The following is a 20,068-nucleotide window of genomic DNA, read 5'->3' as shown; positions in this document are numbered from 1 at the left end:
TCCTCTTCGCCTGGCTCTGCCCATCTGTCTTTGTCCCTGCTCCTCTCATTTCACTTCACAGATTGGGCAGTAGGTCTTGGCAATGAGTTATGAAGGTAGAGCCCATGAGGGCATCTTTGGGAAACGAGGGAGGGAGAAGAAGAAATGGGTCAGCTCCCTGCAGAGAGGGGAGGCTGAACAGGTTCAGGAGAAAGAGATGCCACAGACTCTGTGGTGAGCAGGAAGGGACCTCAGAGAGGAAGGGGAAGGGGAGATCCTAGAACAGAAGACAATGATGCTGGGGAGGCCTGCTCGTAGAAGATGGCTTGAAGAGCTGAGTCCAATCCCAATAACTAAGTTGGGCCTAGTGCAGAACATAATTGTGGTAGCCAGCCTCCAAGAATCTCGCGTGTAGATATTCACACCCTTGTAATGTCCCCTCCCACACTGAGCAGGGCTGACAGGTGTAACCAATGGGATATTCAGAAATGACAGAGTGTGATTTCCAAGGCCAATTCATAGAAGTCCTTGGGGGACTTCCCTGGCGGTCCAGTGGTTACGACTCCGTGCTTCCACTGCAGGGGGCACGGGTTTGATCCCTGTTCAGTGGAACTAAGATCCCACATGCTGCATGGCCTGGCCGAATTAAAAAAAAAAAACAAGTCCTTGAAGTTTCCACCTTGCTCTCTCTTGGATCACTTGTGCTCGGGGAAGCCACCTGCCATGGGGTGAAGACACCCAAGCAGCATCTGGAGAAGCACACGTGGCAAGGAACTGAGGCACCTGGCCAACAACCAGCACTGACTTGCCAGGTGTGTGAGCGGCCCACCTTGGAAGCAGATCTCACAGCCTCCGTCAGGCCTTCAGATGACCACAGCCCAAGACAATAACTTGACTGCAAAATCGTGGGAGACCCTGAGCCAGAAACAGCCCAGCTAATCACTCATTCCTGAATTCCTGACCCATTTGGAACCGTGTGAGATCATAAATGTTTATTGTTTCAAGCTGCTAAATTTGGGGGTAATTTATTCTGCAGTAATTGGAAATGGTCTAATTATATAACTCCCTATTTGCAGAATTGTCATCCAACATCCATCTGGTTACTGCCCAGAATGCACGGTCCATGGGGCAGGGACCCATTCATACCAGGTGCTCAATTAACGAGCATTGCATGTCACTGAGTGCCATAAAGACAGCCCCCCTGCCCTGCCACTTCAAACAGGGTAAATGGGGTTAGTTAAGCAAGGAAAAGATTCTGGGGTGGAGTGGATGTGTGTCCTGGGGAGAGGGAAAGGGCCACAGTTAGGATAACCATACATCCCAGTTTGCCCAGGATAGAGGGGTTTCCTGGGATAGGGGACATCTAGTGCCCAAACTGGGAAAGTCTGGGGTAAACTGGAATGAGCTGATCACCCTAGCTGGGGTGGGGGTGGAGATCTCGAAGCTGAGTTTCCAGTGAGCCAGCCGCACTGGTTCACATGGCCTGGGTATGGAGACTCATCTCCCATCTCTCCCGGTCAGGGGTGAGACCGTGCTCCCGGAGGACCTAGTTTGATCCTCCTATCCCACTCGAATAGGGAGAGGTGGGAAGACCATCTTAGAAATGCCTAGACCCGTGTGAGGAGGCTGCAGGTCCGCCCTCCCTTGTTTTCTCCAGCAGAGGTGGCTAGAAACACCAAGAATTTGGTGAGGATTCTCACCCTAGACCAGGAGGGCCAGCCCTTCCCTGTCCAGGGGTCCTGGCTTCCTGTGGCTTGATTGCCAAATGCCCTCCACCACATGGCCAATAAGTTGCTGCGCAGCCTCTGTTGGCACAATCCAGTGACAGGTCACCAAGGCTGCCCACTCCATTGTTAGGAAAGTATTCCTTGTACTGAGAGAGAAGATGCCTCCACATCATCTCCACCCTCTGATGACATTCGATGGTGCTGAACAATCCGAACCCATTCCTTCCTGGGGGCCCTTTCGCATACTGTGCACACATTGCTTCCTCTGCCTGAGTCTCTCCTTGCCCTGCTCCCTTCTGGCCGACTCTCCCTGCTTAGCCTTTAAAGCTTAGGCCTAAAATCAGGCCACCTGTGAGGCCCGATCAAGATGGTCACACCCACCTCTACACGCCTGCCACACCTGATTTCTCCACCGCATGACACCAGTGACATGTTACTTGCTACACTTCCATCTACCCATCAGGGCTTTTCCTGAGTGTCTGTGTCTGGGAACCCTCCAATCATGCTGACTTCCAGAATGAGGAACTCACTCTCTTTTTGTCCCTCTGATAAACCCAAGGAGCAACTGGGCCCAGCTGTGTCTTCTTTGTTAACACAGAGAGCAGGCCCCAGGCTCATGGCCCTCTGCCTTAGCTACAAGGTACGGGCGATACTGTTATCTGTTGCAGTATCTGTTGCAAATACTTTTCCATTTATTTTGATGGCTCTGCCTGTGAATTAACAGTTGATTTCGGTTTTTTATTTATCATGATGATATACAGTATCCTTTTAAAATAAATCATGCAAAGAATACATGTTCATTGTAGCAACTTTAGAAAACACAAGAAAAAAAAATCATAGTTCAAGCCTCACTTCCTTATAGAAGTTATCATTGACCCTCAAGGTCTATATAGGACCTCGAATTTTCTCTTTCCCACTCCCCATTATAAGTCCTCATAACTCCACATACTTCTTCATGGCCTCTATCACAGTTGGCAAAAAATATTTTTGTGTATATTTTTCACTTATTCAGTAAATATTTAGTATGTCAGGCAGGAGAGGGGAGGGGAGGGGTAGGCCTAAGGTCTCTGCCCAGGAGGTTAGTACCAGCTTGATTTTGTCTCCCTGGCCAGGCCTTAAGTTCCAAGAGGGCTGGGGGCTTGTTGTTCTGGCCGCCTTTGGTGTCTCAGAGCTAACCACATGGCCTAGCCACGTGGACTCAATATTTGCTGAAGGAATCACAAAATCAAAGCCTGTCCTCACTCCTCCACCCCAGGCACACCACGGTGACCGTCAGCGTCAGCCTCAGCGGGTGGACATACTTTTAGGCACACATCCAGTCTCTCTGGAAGTTATTAGGCTCCTGGGCCCCCCTGTGGGGTCTGCAGGCCCTCTGCTCCTGCTGAGGTCTGTGACCTGGGGGACTGTGAGCCGAGAGGAGACTAGTTTGGAAGTTAGGCACAAGACCTGGGCAGAGCAGGAGAAGGGCGTGGGGCCCCAGGAGGCCCAGGCATCGATGGTAGGGGGGGATGGAAAGGGAAAAGGAGATGATGGAGAGAAAGTGTCCCTGCAACCCAGAGCCTTGCCCATCTGTCTTAAATTGTTAGGGGGTTTTCCTTTTATAATATGATAAACGCTACCTGTGCCGCCACCCCGCCCCCGCCCCCGCCCAGGAACGCACAGGCGCACATAACTGTATACGATTTCAGGGGGCTTACTCGCCCTCTGCCGCTCATCCTTGAGTGCCCCGTTAAGAACCCCTGGTATTATTGTTCAATGCTCCCATTTTACCGGGGTGGACACTGAGGCCCAGAGTGGGCAAAGGGTTTGCTCTAGGTCACAGAGCAAGTCTGTAGCAGGGCTGCAGAGGCTCAGAGGACAAGAATCCGGACTTCTGCCCAGCATCTAAGTTGCTGAATTCACAGGGACTACGCCCACCTGTTTGGGTGGACAGGGGGCGGGCGACCAGGTGGGGCGGGGCTTACTCACGTTCCGCCTCCGCTGCTGGGTTCGGGGGCGGGGCCTTCCTCCAAGCAGCCGCGCTCCAACATGGCTCCGCGTCTGTGCAGCATCTCTGCGGCGGCTCGGCGGCTGCTGGGGCGCCCGGGGCCCGGAGGCCGGGACGTTGCGGCTGTGGCTGCAGCGCGGTATGAGCCGGGCCGGGCCAGGCGGGGGCGGCGCGCGTAGGGGGTACACGCGTGGGGGCCAGGGTCTGGGCTTGGGGGATGGGCAGAGACTCGGGCTTGTAATCTAGTGGTTAGAGGCGGAGCCATGGGGAGGAGGTCTGGTCAAAGAACGGAGGAGGTGGGACAGGTATGCGCAGGGTCTTTGTCCTATTGGGTGCCTGGCTCTGGGCTGAGAATGAAGGGTAGGGTGAATGAGAGGGGCAGGTCCAGGGCCCTGGGGAGTGGGAGCTGTCAGAGGGCAGGAGGAGTGGCCCCTTCCGGGGCCTCTGCGGTGATTGTGAGGTAGTCCCCCTGGGGGCTTCTAGGAGAGGCAGCACCTCCTTCCGGAAGTTCTGGGGGTAAGAGATATGGGGAGCAATGGGAGATCCCTAAAGGCCGTGGCTGCACAGATCCTTTGCTCCCCAACCCTGAACAGTAGAAGTGGGGCAAAGGAGGCCTGAGAAAGGATGGGAGTTGCCCAAGGTCACTCCCCCTGCCATCCTGTGGCAGCACTGGGTCTGGTCTGGACCCAGGCCTTCTGACACCCCTGTGCTCTTTGCACCACAACTGGTAGCCTCCTGGGAGGCCATGGGCTGGGCCTGGGCTTTTGTTTGGTCCCTGCTCTGGGCTGAGGCAGGGCTGGGCCTCCCTGACTGGCCCTGGGGGACCCCTCCCTTCTCCGTCTCTAGCACCCTGTACTTCCCCCATCTCTGCTCTTACCACCCTGTACACACTTGCCTGTCCCTGCCATTAGAGCATCACCTCATATTTCTGTTTCCCCAGCCCCTGGCACAGGTCTCACAACAGTGTATGCTCAAGAACATTGGCCAAAGAAGTGAGGACACCTGTCCCCCTACCTGTGGAAAGGAGGGGTCTGTCCTGCCCAGCAGTGCAGGCATGAAGCTGCAGAGTTCTGTTAGGCTTTGCTGTGAGATGTTCTAGAGTGCTGTGCAGTGGGGGTCAGGGGAGGCTGGGAAAGAGGAGCCAGGCATGTGCCCCCAACCTGACTGCCCAGTAATTGGGGAGAAAGCTGATAACATGGAGAGAGCCTAGAGTTTGCCCGGCACCAGCACATCTAACTCAGCCTTTTTCAGTGGGGTGACCTTGCATGAGTCATTTGGCCTCTTGAAGTCTCAGGTTCCTAATCTGTAAAATGGGGGTGATAAAGTAGGATGTATTTCATAGAGTTGTTGAGGATTAACAAGGCCATGTGTGCGACGTACCCAGCCCCTGATGAATTTGCTGCAAATGTTGCCCCTCGCCCAAACCTGTGTCTCAAGCAATTTCTTCATGAACCCCCAAGGTGTCAGGGCTGAAGGGGCTTTGGGGAGATCACCTCCTGTGAGCCCCTTGTTTTCCAGATAAGGAAATGGAAGCTGGGGGCGGGACCACACTTCCCCGGTGTTACAAAATTGGTTGGTGGTAAAGCCATTTGTGTGGCGAATAGCCAGAGGCCACAAAAGGAGCATATGGGACATTAAGGCAGCCTGCTGCTCCTCACTTATCCACTCCTTAACCTTGGATGGGGCACTGAACCACTGTGATCCTTGGTTTCCTTCTCTGTAAAGTGGGGATGGGGATCCCTGCCTGGTGTTTTTCGTAGGATTGCTGTGCAGGTACTTGGATTAATACTTATCAAGTCCCTAAAGGACTGCTTCAAAGTTACTTACTCCCTGGCCCCACCTTGGATACCTGGGAATCCTACCGACCCTCCATCTGCCCCGTATCTCTCTGGAGTCACTAGAGGGGCCCTCTGGCCTCTGAGCTTTGGGGGCCACTGGGGTATAGACACAGCGTGGGTTTTGAAATCGGATAGACCTGGATTGGAATCCTCTTGGTCATTGATTAATTGTTCTTGAATAAGGCCTGGTACATCTCTGAGCCTCATATTTCTCTATTTTGTTTTTGAGCCTCATTTTTCTCAAGAACATATTGTGAGGATCAGTTCTCAGCACATAGGAAGTGCTCAGTACACAGCAGTTGCTGCCGCTGCATCAGTAATGCTCTCGTTAACAGAACTTTAGTTCTTCCAGTTTGTCTTCTAAAGACACACTTCAGGAACAATAAGCAGAAATGTGGCCCCTTTCTTTTTTTTTTTTAATTTATTATTTTTGGCTGCATTGGGTCTTCGTTGCTACGCACGGGCTTTCTCTAGTTGGGGCGAGCGAGGGCTGCTCTTCGTTGCAGTGTGCGGACTTCTCATTGCCATGGCTTCTCTTGTGGAGCACAGGCTCTAGGCGTGCGGGCTTCAGTAGTTGCAGCATGTGGGCTCAGTAGTTGCGGTGCACAGGCTCTAGGGCACATGGGCTTCAGTAGTTGTGGCATGCGGGCTCGGTAGTTGTGGTACACAGACTTAGTTGCTCCGTGGCATGTGGAATCTTCCCGGACCAGAGCTCGAACCTGTGTCCCCTGCATTGGCAGGCGGATTCTTTTTTTTTTTAATTAATTAATTAATTTATTTATTTATTTATTTTTGGCTGTGTTGGGTCTTCGTTGCTGCGTGTGGGCCCTCTCTAGTTGCGGCGAGCAGGGGCTACTCTTCATTGTGGTGCGTGGGCTTCTTATTGCCGTGGCTTCTCTTGTTGTGGAGCACGAGCTCTAGGCACGTGGGCCTCAGTAGTTGTGGCACGTGAGCTCAGTAGTTGTGGCTCTCAGGCTCAGTAGTTATGGCTCTCAGGCTCAGTAGTTGTAGCACACGGGCTTAATTGCTCCGCGGCATGTGGGATCTTTCTGGCCCAGGGATCGAACCCGTGTCCTCTGCATTGGCAGGAGGGTTCTTAATCACTGCGCCACCAGGGAAGCCCCACCCTTGGGGCTTAATATATTCTTAATATAGTTTAGATACCAGAATCTTTGGTGTTTCTGGGATGATTTACTGAGATTACATGAAGAAAAGAAGGAAAGAAAGTAAGTTGGGACTGCCTTAGAGCAGTGATTTTCGGGCCTGAGTGTGCATCAGAATCCCTTGGCGGGCTTGTTAAAACACAGATTGCTAGGCCCACCCCCAGAATTTCTGTTGCAGTGGGTCTGGGATGGGGCCTGAAAACTTCTAACATGTTCTCAGGTGTTGCTAACGATAGGGAGTCTTGGCTCTGTGGTGACCAAATTTAAGAGGGAATTGGGGACTTCCCCGGCAGTCCAGTGGTTAAGACTCCACACTTCCACTGCTGGGGGCATGGGTTCAGTCCCCGGTCGGGGAACGAAGATCCCACATGCTGCGTGGGGTGGCCAAAAAAATAAATAAATAAAAATTAAAAATTTTAAAAAAAGGAGAATTGACTCTGGAAAGCTTGGCAAAATAGATTAGAGCTAGAATCCCAAGTGGAGACATCCAGCCTTGTTTTATGGGCAGTAGGGATCCATAGAAGATTTTCAAGTGGACGAATAGCATCACAACCATGGTGCATTACAAAATTGATGGGCAGGTTAGGAAAAAAGGGAAAGAATGGGAGCCAGGAGTTCAGTTAGGAAGTTAGGTAGGAAGAGTGATATTAGCTGCACTGCCGTGTCTGTCCCATTCTCTACAGGCGATCCTGTTGCTCTTATTTTATGGATGAGGTAAACGAGGCTCAGAGAGATGACGCTGGGCTGGGATTAGTCCTGGATTTGTCCAGAACCTGTGTTCTTAAGCACTAATTCTGCTGGTGGTGGTGGGGATGGAAAGGGCCCCTGAGTCCCGAGTCCACACTCTGAGCCAAGGTCCACACTTTCTCTCCTTTCTAACCTCTCAGATTTCATCATTTTCATGCACCTCTGTCTTAGCTTCCCCCACACGCCTGCACTCATTCCCCAAACGTGGTCTGAGCATGTGCCACGTCCCCAGCACTGTTCCAGGCACTGGGGCTACAGCAGGGATACACAAGACAGACAAGATCCCTATCCTCCTGGGGCTCTGCTTCTAGTGGGAGACAATAAACAAGGCACATAATAAACAAAAAAATTCTATAACGTGTTAGAAGGAGCTACAGAAAAATAGAGAGCAGGGTGAGAAGAGTTGGGGAGTTCAGGGACAGGAGAATGTTGTGATTTCATTGAGAAAGTGAAATTTGAACTCTTGAAAATGTGAACCCTCGGATGCTAGCTTCAAGTTCAGACCCTGCCCTGGGATATTCTTGGGACCTGTAGGGGGCATGGGTAGAAAAGGTCTTTAGAGATAGGCTGCTCTACCCTGCTCTTTTGACATGTGGGGAAACGGAGACCCAGAGGCAGGAAAGGTTAGACAGTGGTGGGAGGAGATGGGTGCCCATCAGAGCTCCTGGACCCCCTCACTCCCCAGCCCCCGGGGTCCCAGGCTCTCTCTTCAGGGCTGGCCACTTGGCTGTTTATCTTGGTCAGTGCTGACGTTAATAAATTACTCAAAGCCCAGTCCTGGAGCAAAGGTCTTGGTTGACAAATAGTAGGAGTGGCTGCCCTCCCTGTCACCACCCCTTCCAGCGGAAGCAGCCTCTCTACATTCAGACCAAAGGTCAGGTCCCTCTGCCAGTGGCTTTGCTAAAAACACCTGGTTCTTCACAGTATCTACCTGATGCTAGTTCCCCAGGTTGGTGCCAGATCTGAGGTGGGGCTGACTTTAGAGGAAAGAGCTCTGGGTTCTTTCCTGAGCTCTCTGCCCCTGATTTGCTATGTGACCTGGGGACAAGTTTCTTAACCCTCCCACCTCCGACCTTCTATTTTCTCATCTTGAAAATGGGGCCATTAATAATATCAACATTATGATATCCTTACATAGATTCAGCGGGATCATGTTAAGCTGACCACAGGTCCCTGGCCCAGAGGATATCCTCAGCCAACATTAGCCATAGTGAGGCTCCCTTATTCTGGCCCCAAATTTTTCAGACTGCGTCGACCATCTGATGATAACTGTCTGTTTTTTGTTAATGAAGCAAATACACACAAAATGATAGAAAACCTATGAATTTGGAAATACTTTAAACAGTTTTTTTTACCTTTACAAAAAATGAATAACGAAAAGTTTAACCATCTTCCTCTTCCCTCTCCCAGGTAAGGAGTATTAACAGTTTGGGACTGGGAGTTCCTGGGCAGTTCAGTGGTTGGGACTCGGCACTGTCACTGCTGTGGCCCGGGCTCAGTCCCTGGTCGGGGAACTAGGATCCCGCAGACTGCTTGGCGTGGCCAAAAACCAACCAACCAACCAACCAACAAAAAGCAGTCTGGGACAGATTGTTACTTATCTTTCTCTATGATTATACAAATATTTCACCACTTTAAGATGCTTTTTAAATTTTATCAGTCCCAGTACTTGCTCCATATTTTGGAGAAAAGCAATACTTTGATTTGCAAAACATTTATCCTAGCCACAGAAGAGGCTTGAAAAAGGAGAGGACTTGCTGATGGGGCCCCCACTGCCGGGCTCCTTGGCTACAAATCATCCAGCGGGAGGCTAGTGTTTCAGGCCTGGCTACAAGCTGCACCACTGCTGTTAAGTAAGATGATTTACCACCTCTGGCAGCCTAAAAGTAATCCCCACCCCTGCTGGGACCTTGTGTGGGGAGTGCAGTTATGATCTGGCAGGACCTGGTGGTTGGTCCCCCTGCTCTGAACAAGGCACGTCATTCATTCATTCATTCTCACAGCAACATAGCAATGTGCACAGGGCAGATATTTGTCAATTAAGTGTTGGCTGGATGAGTGAATGAATCTTGCCTTGTGATGCCTTTGACCCCCTCTACCTGCCTTTATCTGCCAAATCAGCCCTGGAGATTTGGAGACTGGCCAGATCACCTCCTCTAGAGAGCCAACCCAGACTTCCAGAGGCCAAGTTCAGGCTCACACATCTGGGCTCTCCCAGAGACCTCTGGCTGTAACTGTGTTCCAAGGTCCACTTCTCCCAGCAGACTGTGACCTCCTCAAGGACAAAGTGTGCTTGCCTTGGGCTCTCCATTTGTGGGGCTGGGATTGGGCACAGGCCAGGTGTAGTGTGAGCACTAGGGAGGACGGTGAGTGCAGCCCTCTCATCAGAGGGGACAGAGATTGCAAAGAAAGCACAGAGTGAAAGAGCCTGGTGTGTTCAGGGAGAAGCATAGCTGGAGAGTGGGATACACAGGTGGGGGATGGACAGGATGGGAGGCTGCCAAGGTAGGTTGGGCTGTCATGGGCTTTGGACATCAGGCAAGACGGGTGTGGGGTTGATCCTCTTGGCAAGGGATGCAGTTGTGTGGTCCAAGTGGAGGACCTCTTGGAAAGGGGTGAAGTGGAGGCAGGGAGGCTGGAGAGAGAGGCAGGAGGTGGGGCTGCCTCTCCTGGCCTCCTGAGGCTCTGCAGAGCTTCAAGAAGCAAACTGGGCAGCCAGGATGTCTGTAGAAAGGACCAGCTGTGCTCAGCTGGCTCCAATGATATGACATCTTCTGGAGCTGCCATGGGATTCCGTGGCTTCATTCCCAGAAATGTGTGTCACTGGCCTTGGGGAGCAAGGCTTCTGAGCAGATGTAAGCAGGTCCCCCCTGAACTCTGTCCCGCAGCTTCTATTCCAAGGACAATGAAGGCAGCTGGTTCCGTTCTCTGTTCGTACACAAGGTGGATCCCCGGAAGGACGCCCACTCTACCCTGCTGTCCAAGAAGGAGACCAGCAACCTCTACAAGATCCAGTGTGAGTGGCTGCTGAGTTGGCCAGCCCTCCCTCCCAGGGCATCTGGGGGCCTGCAAGGCTCTGGCTGGGACTTGAGAAGGTCTGGGACATCCCGAGCTGTCCTGGAAGCCCAGGCCCTGTGCGGCTACCCCTAGCGCAGCTCCCCACAGACACCCTGCTCCCCCTCGCTTCACCTCCTGCTCTCTGTCCTCTGTTGCAGTTCACAATGTGAAGCCCGAGTGTCTGGATGCCTACAACAGCCTGACGTGAGCTGACCCTAACCCTAACCCTCCTGTCCCAGTCCCTGCTTGGGTGGGGGCCTCTATCCCAGCCCTGTTCTCCGTGCAGGAATCCAGGGGGGTGTAGATTTCAGAGCCACAAGTCCTCTCGTGCAGCCTCTGCATCTTAGAGATGGGGAGACTGAGACCCAACTCTGCGGGCCTGAGTTGGAAGCCTAATCTCAGGGGCTCTGGTGGCTGGTGTGAGCCCTCCCCCTTCTCTGTGCCCCTCCCACAGGGAGGCTGTGCTGCCCAAGCTGCACCTGGATGAGGATTACCCCTGCTCGCTCGTGGGCAACTGGAACACATGGTACGGGGAGCAGGACCAGGCAGGTGAGCTGCGCACCCCCCAGCGCCACTGCTTCCCAGCCCAGGTGGCTGCCCTCCACTTCCTCTGCGGCGGCACCCAGAGGGGTCTTTCTAAGTGCAGCCTCTGTCAGCTCACTCCCCTGCCCAAACATCCGTGGCAGCTCCCTCTGCTCTTGGGGTGCCCCACGAGGCTCTCGAGCCCTTCCCTGCCCAGCGTCAAGCCTTGTCTCGCCACGTCCTCCTGCTCGCTGCACCATCCCACCCAGGACTTCTTTCTGTTCTTCAGATGGATAGTTTTTCCCTCTAGTTCCATGCTCTTGTTCATGCTGTTTCGTCAGCCTGAAGCATTCTTTCTCCTTTGCCTCCTCTACTTGGCTCACTCCCCTACTCACCTTTTATTTTGGTGTAGACATCACTTCCTCCTGGAGGCCTCCCCTGATTCCCTCCACCGCAGCTGGGTGAGGCACCCCTCCTGGCTCCCCAGCCCCCAGGACTTGCCTCTTCACAGCCCTAATCATGTGCCCTGTTCTGTCTGTCTCCCCGTGGAGGTGGTGAGTTCCGGGAGGGCGGGGGCCCTGCCTTTCTTCACCACTGAACCCCCGGTATGCCGTACATATTTGTGGAGTAAAAGGGACTCTTATCTGAGCTGGTTCCTTACAGCTTCCCAGCGGTACCCCAAGCACGCCCCATCCTACCCCAACATGCCCACCTCAGTTGGCACCAGCTGTGAGGACCCACACATGAATTTGGTTCACTCACAACATCCCAGCCACTTACAGGGGCCTTGGCATTTAGATCTGCACTGTCCAGGAAAGTAACCACTAACCACATGTAGCTACTTAAATTTAAATTGGGTAAAGTTAAATAAAATGAAAAATTCAGTTTCTCAGTCACACTAGCCACATTTCAAGTGCCCATTGATAGAAATATGTGGCTCGTGGCTACCATCTTGGATGGCACGGCTGTAGAACTTTTTCGTCATAGTAGAAAGTCCTTTTGGACAGTGCTGATTAGACTACGTACAGCACAGGGAGCTCCTCTGGTGCAGCCCTGATAGAGGGTCCTCTATGCTTCCCTTGAACACTCACAGCTATGGGGAGCTCACTACCACATAAGCCAACTCACCTCATCCTTCAACTGCCCTGATAATTGTATGTGTTTTTTTTGTTTGTTTTTTAAATCTGTGATCTGCAGTTAGGTAGATTCTCTTAATCATTTATTCTGTTTCAGTAACGGTCACTGACACATTAATAGTGGGGTAGGAGAAAAGCTGTCTTCTGTTCCAGCCCCTACAGTTTTCCCATTTTAGGTACAACCTAATCAGTTCCAGCAGTACTTCTTGGATTCTTCTAAGTATCTGCTAATTGAGAAATGAACTTTGAGGAATGGGAGCGTGAATTTTAAAGCATGTCCTATATTTTGTGTATCTTGAGGGGTTGTCCCCTATGTAGAATCATCTGGGGAGCAGATGCACGGAGCCACCTCCTGGGAGTAGGGCTCAAGAATTTACATTTTAATGAATTTGTAGATTCGGGTTTTTTGTAAAAAAACCTCCAATCCATCTTCTAGATGGAACACTATCACTGTTAGAAAATTCTTTCTTCTCATGGGCCTTGGATGCCCTCCTTGTAACTTTTACCTCTTGGCCCCTAGAATTAGGCTAATGCCTCTTCCACAGGTCAGCATTCCTGGTCTTAATAGACTGCCATCCATACAGTACTTTTGCTGTTTCCCTTGGGAAAGAGGCCTTTAAACCATAGGGTCAGACCATTTTGCAGATGGGAAAATCAAGGCAGAGATGGAGTCAAAAGGCAGGTGAGCGACCAGCTGGGGATAAGTAACAAGAGTCTGAAATGCCAAGCCACTGGCCAGCCAAATGCTCTCAGCCTTAGCCTGCCCGATTGACCTTTTAGGGACCTTGCTCCCTTGGCCCCAGCCATGCTCCCAAGCATGACAAGACTGTTCCTTCTCTTGCACACAGACTAGGTTTCTTTATTACTGGAAAGTGTATCAGGGTTTTCCTGGGGATGCTGTAAAAAGTACCAACTACTGGTGGGCTTAAAACAACAGAAATCTATTCTCTCAAGTTCTGGAGCCCAGAAGTCTGAAATCAAGGTGTCGGTAGGGGCGTGCTCCCTCCAAAGGCTCTAGGGGAGAATCTTTTCTTGCCTTTTCCAGCTTCTAGTGGTGGCCGGAAATCCTTGGCACTCCTTGGCTCACAGATGCATTGCTCCAATCTCTGCCTCCTTAGTCACATGGTGTTCTCCCTGGGTGTCTGTCTTCACGTGGTGTTGCCCTCTGTGTCCAAGTCTCCCTCTTCTTATAAGGACATCAGTCATTGAATTTAGGGCCCACCCAATATGACCTCACCTTAGCTTGACTACCACTAGAAAGACCCTATTTTAAATAAGGTCACATTCTGAGGTTCTGAGTTGGCATGAATTTGGGGGTGGGGGTGGAGGACACTATTTAACCCAGTACAGAGACTGTGATTAAAAAATGCAAATGGTACAAAGAGTTTGCAATGAAAAGTAAGCCTCCCTCCTGCCTGTGAACCCCAGGCCTCAGTTCTTTGCCCCAAGGGCATCTCCTGTCACAATCTTGATGGTTCTCCATCAAGAGGTGGTGCATAGACCAGCATCTCTGGATATGTTCTTCCCCCTCTAAACACACGTGGTACCATACCTCACATGCTGTTCTGTTCCTTAGTTTTTTTCCTTTAATTCAGTGTTTTGGAGTCATCCATCTCTGCCCATCAGACCTACCCCTTCCTTTGGCCCAGCCTGTCCCTCACAGGCCTGGTGGTCTGCTTTATGCATGCGCAGTTCCTAGGGTACAAGTTCACATCTGATCCTCTTGTTGCTACTTAAAGAAGTTTGGGTGAGAGCATTATTCTCATTTTCAAGATGAGGACATTGAGGCCTAGAGGGGTCAAAGGCCACCTGGCAGAGCTGCAGCTCAAACCTAGGTCTCCGGGGCTTGTGTCTGGCTTTTTCCCCTGCCTAGAGCTGCCCCCACCAAGGCAGAGGGAACTCAGAGAGTCCTGGTGCTATAGGGAACCAGACTGGAGCCTCCCCTTTTACATACACACCTAACCAGCCTCAGGGTAAGCAGGGCAGGGTCCCCGCAGCCCCCTGACCTGTACCCTCCTCCCTGCCCCCCAACAGTGCACCTGTGGCGATTCTCAGGTGGCTACCCAGCCCTCATGGACTGCATGAACAAGCTCAAAAACAACAAGGTATGTTGGCATACACTTGGCAAACCTCTCCAGATGCTGGTTCTGGCTCAGCCCTGTGCTGGGGGCTGCCTCCGTCACCCTGTGGGACACACCGATGGGGCCGGAGCACTTCCTGGCTGCTGTGCCCAAACCACCATGCCCACAGGAGTACCTGGAGTTCCGAAAGGAGCGGAGCCAGATGCTGCTGTCCAGGAGGAACCAGCTGCTCCTCGAGTTCAGCTTCTGGAACGAGCCACAGCCTAGAGACGGCCCCAACATCTACGAGCTGAGGACGTACAAGCTCAAGGTGCCTCCCCCGCCAGCTCCCCGCCTGTCTCTCACCCATGCTGCAGCAGCGCTTCTTTCCTGGTACCCTGAGGTGGGTGGGCCTGGTGCCCCAGCACCTAGATTGGGGCTTCTGGCCCCAGAACAGAGGTGTGTGTGCATGTGTGCACACGTGCACACCCAGGCGTGAGTCAGGGCCCCGTGAATAAGGTGAAGCGGCCCCAGGAGCTGCAAAGACATGACAGTTTCCCATCCCCACCCAACAGTGATGCTTGAAATACCAGAAGGGGGCTCATTTGCCTCCTCTGCTCTGGTTCTCTTTCAGCCGGGAACCATGATCGAATGGGGGAACAACTGGTGAGTGGTGGTTCTGGGGAGTTGGGTGTACCCTGCCCACCTGCTCCATCAAGGCCCCTGGTGGGCCACCTTTCCCAGGGCCCTGTAACAGGGAACCCGTCATCCTCCATGCTATCTCCAGGAGATGGTGATGATCCAACCAGGGGGGTGAGGATCCTCTAGACCACTGTGGTAGAATACCCAGCCAGCGGCTGCACCTCCATCACCCTGGTCCCTGATCATTTCTGAGAGCCGAGGGCCCTACCTCAGGCTCCTCCCTTGATGTGTAACTGAGAAACCAGCCTGGGAACACCCCGGAGGGGCCCTTTGCACTGGCCCTGGCCTCTGCCCCACACTTTTCTGCCATCCCCAGGGCTCGGGCCATCAAGTACCGGCAGGAGAACCAGGAGGCAGTAGGTGGCTTCTTCTCGCAGATAGGAGAGCTCTACGTTGTGCACCATCTCTGGGGTAGGCTGGGGACCCTCCAGGACCCTCTGTGGCCCCCTTTCTCCACTCTCAGTCCGTGTCAACAATGCGAATACATTAGTGCCCTTGTGGAGCTTACATTCCAGCAGAGGGAGACACCACCTCAGACGTAAAGTAACAAAAAAGATAATTTCGGATTATTACACATCATAGAGAGGGAGAAATAATGAAGAAACATATGGGAAGCCTCATTGGCTTAGATAGACTAGAACGCCTCTCTAAGGAGGTGAAATGTAAGCTCAGCTAAAGGATGAGGAGTCAGCTGTGAATTGCCAGGGAAGGGTATTCCAAGTAGAGGGAACAACACGTGCAAAGGCCCTGCGGTGAGGAAAGGCCTTCAGGGTTTTGAGGAGTGCAAAGGAGGCCTGTGTGGAGGGAGTGGGGAAGAGAGTGGGAAGATGTGGATCGTCCAGGTTAGTCTGGGTCTTGTAGGCCATGGGGATGAGATGAGTTGGGATTTATTCTTTTTCTTTTTCTCTTTTTTTTTTTTTTCGGCTGCACCGCGAGGCTTGAGGGATCTTAGTTCCCCAACCAGAGATCAAACCCAATGCCCCTGCACTGGAAGTGCAGAGTCCTAACCACTGGACCATCAGGGAATTCCCGGGATTTATTCTAACTTCAGCGAGCGACTGCTGCAGCGTTTCAAACAGCATGAAATGACCTGATTTGTGTTCTAATGGCTCCTCTGGCTGCCATGTGCTTTGTTGGGAGCACTTTGTAGGGGAGCAAGAGAGGATGTGGGGCATCAGGAGATGGTTATAGTAGCTCATGGGGGAGAGGATCGTGGCCTGGCCTAAGGTGGTGACAGTGAGGATGCTGAGAAGTCCACAGATTCATTGGTCTGGAGGTGGAACCAATGGGACTGGTGGGTAAATTGTCTGTCTACGGTGGGGGAGGGAGAGAGGACCCCAGGACACCAAGACTCCTGTTTGAGCAGCTCTGTATTGCTTACTGAGACCCTCAGAGGAGCAGGTTGGAGAGTCAGGAGTGTACTTTTGGTCCTTAGAAGTGTTACCTTTGAGACACTGACACATCTGAGTGGAAATGTCAAGTGGACACTGGATAGTCGAGTCTAGAGCTCAAGGGAGAGTTCTGGGCTGGAAATACACAAGAAATGTACTGATTGGATGAGATTGTCAAAGCAGACAGTGTTTGCTAACAGTTGGAGGCATCCGGGGAGGAAGAGACAGCAGGGTAGGGTTTGGGGCAACGGGAGGAGGGCCTTGTGCTGGGTACAGGCACAGATCCTCTGTGCCTCAGGAATGAGCCTATGCCTTCCCCACAGCCTATAAAGACCTGCAGTCTCGGGAGGAGACCAGAAATGCTGCCTGGAGGAAGAGGGGCTGGGATGAAAATGTCTACTACACAGGTGAGCACCTCCTCTGAGGTCATCTGCCAAGAGCCCTATCTGAGGATGGAATCCCCTCTGCAAGTAGATCTGACCTAGTTTGATTACCTCTCGTGATGGAGAACTCACTTTCAGGACAATGAGTTAGTAGGTTCCTGTCCTGGTGGCATGCTCCCCGGGATGCAGGCTGTCCTGGGTGAGTGCTCTAAGGGGCAATAACACAGCCAGGTGGTCCCTGTCTCAGAGAAGTGTTGTAGTTGAGCACACAGTGTGACCTTGGGCCTGGTTCTTCACCTCACTGATGCTGTTTTCAATCTGTAAGGTGGCACTGGTGAGAATGCCTCCCTCAGAGGGCTGGAGGGAGGGTTCCAGGAGCTAATTTATGAAAAGTGCTTGGCCTAGACTCTGGCGCAGAGGAGGTGCACAGTCAATTTTTTCGAGCAAGTTTTTTGCCTACAGCATTTGCCACTTTGCCGGGACCCCTGGGAACCACCTGGAGTCAGTAGGTGCTGGGTGAGCACTCACTGTGTACCAGGGACTGTGGTGGGTGGGAGTTGGGAGGCAGAGAACGCCCTGCCCTTAAGGAACTTACAGCTGAGCTTCCACACTTACCAGCTGGTGTGTGGGAGAATGCATCTCCTGAAGGAGTTAGCGGGAGCCTCGCTCTTCCAAGTGTGGTCCCAAATGACGGTGTCAGCATCCCCTGGAAGCTTGTTAGAAATGCCCAATCTCAACCCCCTCCCTCCCCACACTGAATCAAGATCTGCACTTGAACGAGAACTGTAGGTAATTTTTAAGCACGGTAAAGTTTAACTGCACTGAGCAGGAGGAAGGAGTCTGACCTTCTGGGTGACCTTGGGCTGACCCGCTCTGGGCTGCAGCGTCCCCACCTGTAAAATGAGTCAGTTGAACTAAATCAGTGTTTTTCAAACCTTAGCCCCTTGAGGACACCCTCACAGATTTTGTCCTGCCAGTTTTCTTCTGCTACAATTATTTTCTTCATCTCTTCCTTTAAATCCGCCTGCTTTATTCTTCACCTAGCTTTGTCCTAAGCAATAATAATCTGTGAAATCACTTTTAAGCTATGCTGGTTGTTTTTCACATACATAGGAAATAAATACATAATTATGAAAATTTTTAAAAATAAATTTATTTATTTATTTATGGCTGTGTTGGGTCTTCGTTGCTGCGTGCAGGCTTTCTCTAGTTGTGGCGAGCAGGGGCTACTCTTTGTTGCGGTGCGCGGGCTTCTTATTGCGGTGGCTTCTCTTGTTGTGGAGGACAGGCTGTAGGCATGTGGGCTTCAGCAGTTGCAGCATGCAGGCTCAGTAGTTGTGGCGCACAGGCTTAGTTGCTCCACGGCATGTGGGATCTTCCCGGACCAGGGCTCGAACCCATGTCCCCTGCATTGGCAGGCGGATTCTTAACTACCGCACCACCAGGGAAGTCCCAATTATGAAAAATTTTTAAAGCTGCCTTTCATTACTGCCTAAGTCCCCTCGTATCCCACAGTTTGGGAGATGTGGCGCTCTCCATGGGCCATTCCAGGAGAGCAGTGGGGTTTCCCTGTCTCAGCATCCCAGGCCTCCTCCTCCTTCAGGGGCTAGTTTTGGGGGTTGGCTCACCTCAGCCCCCTCGTGACCTCTGCCTCTCTCTCTGCAGTCCCCCTGGTTCGACATATGGAGTCTCGGATCATGATCCCTTTGAAGATCTCACCTCTCCAGTGATGCTGCCGCTGCCTCCACCTCCTCCCACCTCTCCCTCAGGGTAGCCATGGACAGAGGAGATCCCAGCCCTGATGTCTTGGTTTTCTCTCAGACTCTGTGGACTCTGGGGGTAGTGCTCAGCTCAGAGAAGGGGGAGCTGAAGGATGATGGGGTTCTGAGGACTCGCAGCCCTGTCCAGACCCTTCCCACCTTCCCCGCCCACCCGTTCCCCTTGCTGGAAGCAGTTGTTAATTTCTCTGAATGAAGAACAGCAACCTTTTGTGTCTTTTCACATTTTCCCCTAAGATTCCTCATCTCAAGACCACCAGTCCATAATCATCACCATGGAAATCCTCAGCTTTGCTTAAGTTGCACAAAAGGTAGTGTGTCCAGTGGTTAGAGGTGGGGTGGGAAGGGAGGAGGTCAGACCAGGCCAGGCTCTCAGGAATTCCCTGGTCTCTAGTGGGCCACCCACTTGCTGGACAGTCTGAGCCAAGTCCCTTCTGCTGGAGAAAAGCCTAGAACTGCCTCAAGAAGCAAAAGGGAAAACCCTCAAGTTAGCTAAGTCAGCAGGACATCCACATATTCCACCCAGAAAGGCTGGGAAAAGGGATGGGAGCTGGGAAGGGCCTGGGGGAGGGAAACAGAATGGAACAGGAACCCAGAAGGTAGAACTTAGAACTCAGAACTTGGGTTTGAATTGAAGAATTTGGAATACAGAATTGGGAAGATAGAGATGAGAGAAGACCACTTGGGGAGGGGTTCCTAATACAAGACGGTTGGAGAGAGGTGCATCTCTTTCTTCCCACATAATGAGGTTGAGAACTTGAACAAGTTGTTCCAGCCCTTCTGTGCAGGTAGTGTCTTCTGCCCTCCCTACTGCCCTGCAGGCAGAGCTACGGGCTAGGTCCCGTATTTCCCTCACCCCGTATTCCTTTTCTCCCTCTTCACATTCTCTCAGCCCAACCCTCATTCCACTGGGCCATCAGGTGTGTTGAGTGGGGTCAGTGACTTTGGGGACCTCCTCAGTGACCCCCCACACCTCATGAACTTCTGAGTAGCTTGATTCTGCCTCCGTTTCAGGAAAACTGGTGCTGGAGTCACTGATGGAACCAGTTAAATATTTACTATAACCATGGTGTCTTTTCTTCATCTGCAAGGAAATTGGGCAGGTGCCCCAGGCAGGGCCAGCTTCGCAGGTCCACCTGGCTGATCTACCCCACTGGAGGTTATTGCGTTCCCTGAGCTACTTTTGGGGAGGGCCTCCTTCTACCAGAAGGAAATACACTGCATAACCAGGGATTCAGGACATCAGTGTTTCTACCTTCAGATGAGTAGGATTCACTGAACCTCATCAGTACGATTCGTACCAGGGATAGAAACTACTTGAAGCTGTCAAATGCTGCATTAGATTTGTGACTCTGCCCTAGGGCAAATCGGGCCTAAAATGGGGATGAATTTAGGGGTGGGGGGAGAGGCGGGGTAAAATGGGATTAATGCCCACCTTGAGTTGCTGCTCTCGCTAGAGTGGGATGTTCGGGTGAGTATGACAGTGGTTAAGAATCCAGGTTATGGAAGCAAATTCACAAGTGTCCAAATCATGGCACTACGACATTCTTGCGTTATCTTGGGCTCTCGACAAATTCATTCAACAAATACTTGGCCGA

The 20,068-nt window shown here is 52.0% G+C and overlaps 1 protein-coding gene across 1 annotated transcript; it reads left to right on the top strand.

Annotated features, from left to right (window-relative positions):
- Positions 1-3,704: 3,704 nt before the first annotated feature.
- Positions 3,705-18,693, top strand: NIPSNAP1 (nipsnap homolog 1). Its single transcript, XM_081252199.1, has 10 exons — positions 3,705-3,832; positions 10,330-10,457; positions 10,657-10,702; positions 10,953-11,047; positions 14,191-14,261; positions 14,407-14,547; positions 14,851-14,882; positions 15,235-15,329; positions 16,633-16,716; positions 18,358-18,693. The coding sequence occupies exons 1-10, from the start codon at positions 3,735-3,737 to the stop codon at positions 18,420-18,422; spliced, it is 855 nt and encodes a 284-aa protein (XP_081108325.1). The 5' UTR covers positions 3,705-3,734; the 3' UTR covers positions 18,423-18,693.
- The last annotated feature ends 1,375 nt before the right edge of the window (positions 18,694-20,068 follow it).

The sequence above is a fragment of the Mesoplodon bidens genome (assembly GCF_964165515.1).
Source record: "Mesoplodon bidens genome assembly, chromosome: 13".
Classification (NCBI taxonomy): Eukaryota; Metazoa; Chordata; class Mammalia; order Artiodactyla; family Ziphiidae; genus Mesoplodon; species Mesoplodon bidens.
Note: the sequence above shows the minus strand (reverse complement) of the source record. Positions and strands in the feature narration are given on the sequence as shown.

Bases quoted from the DNA above. Each gene is read 5' to 3' on its own strand.
- NIPSNAP1 (XM_081252199.1), top strand. From the start codon at position 3,735: ATGGCTCCGCGTCTGTGCAGCATCTCTGCGGCGGCTCGGCGGCTGCTG. The intron at 11,048-14,190 runs GTGAGCTGCGCA...GCCCCCCAACAG, and splicing joins CGGGGAGCAGGACCAGGCAG to TGCACCTGTGGCGATTCTCA. The intron at 15,330-16,632 runs GTAGGCTGGGGA...CCTTCCCCACAG, and splicing joins CGTTGTGCACCATCTCTGGG to CCTATAAAGACCTGCAGTCT.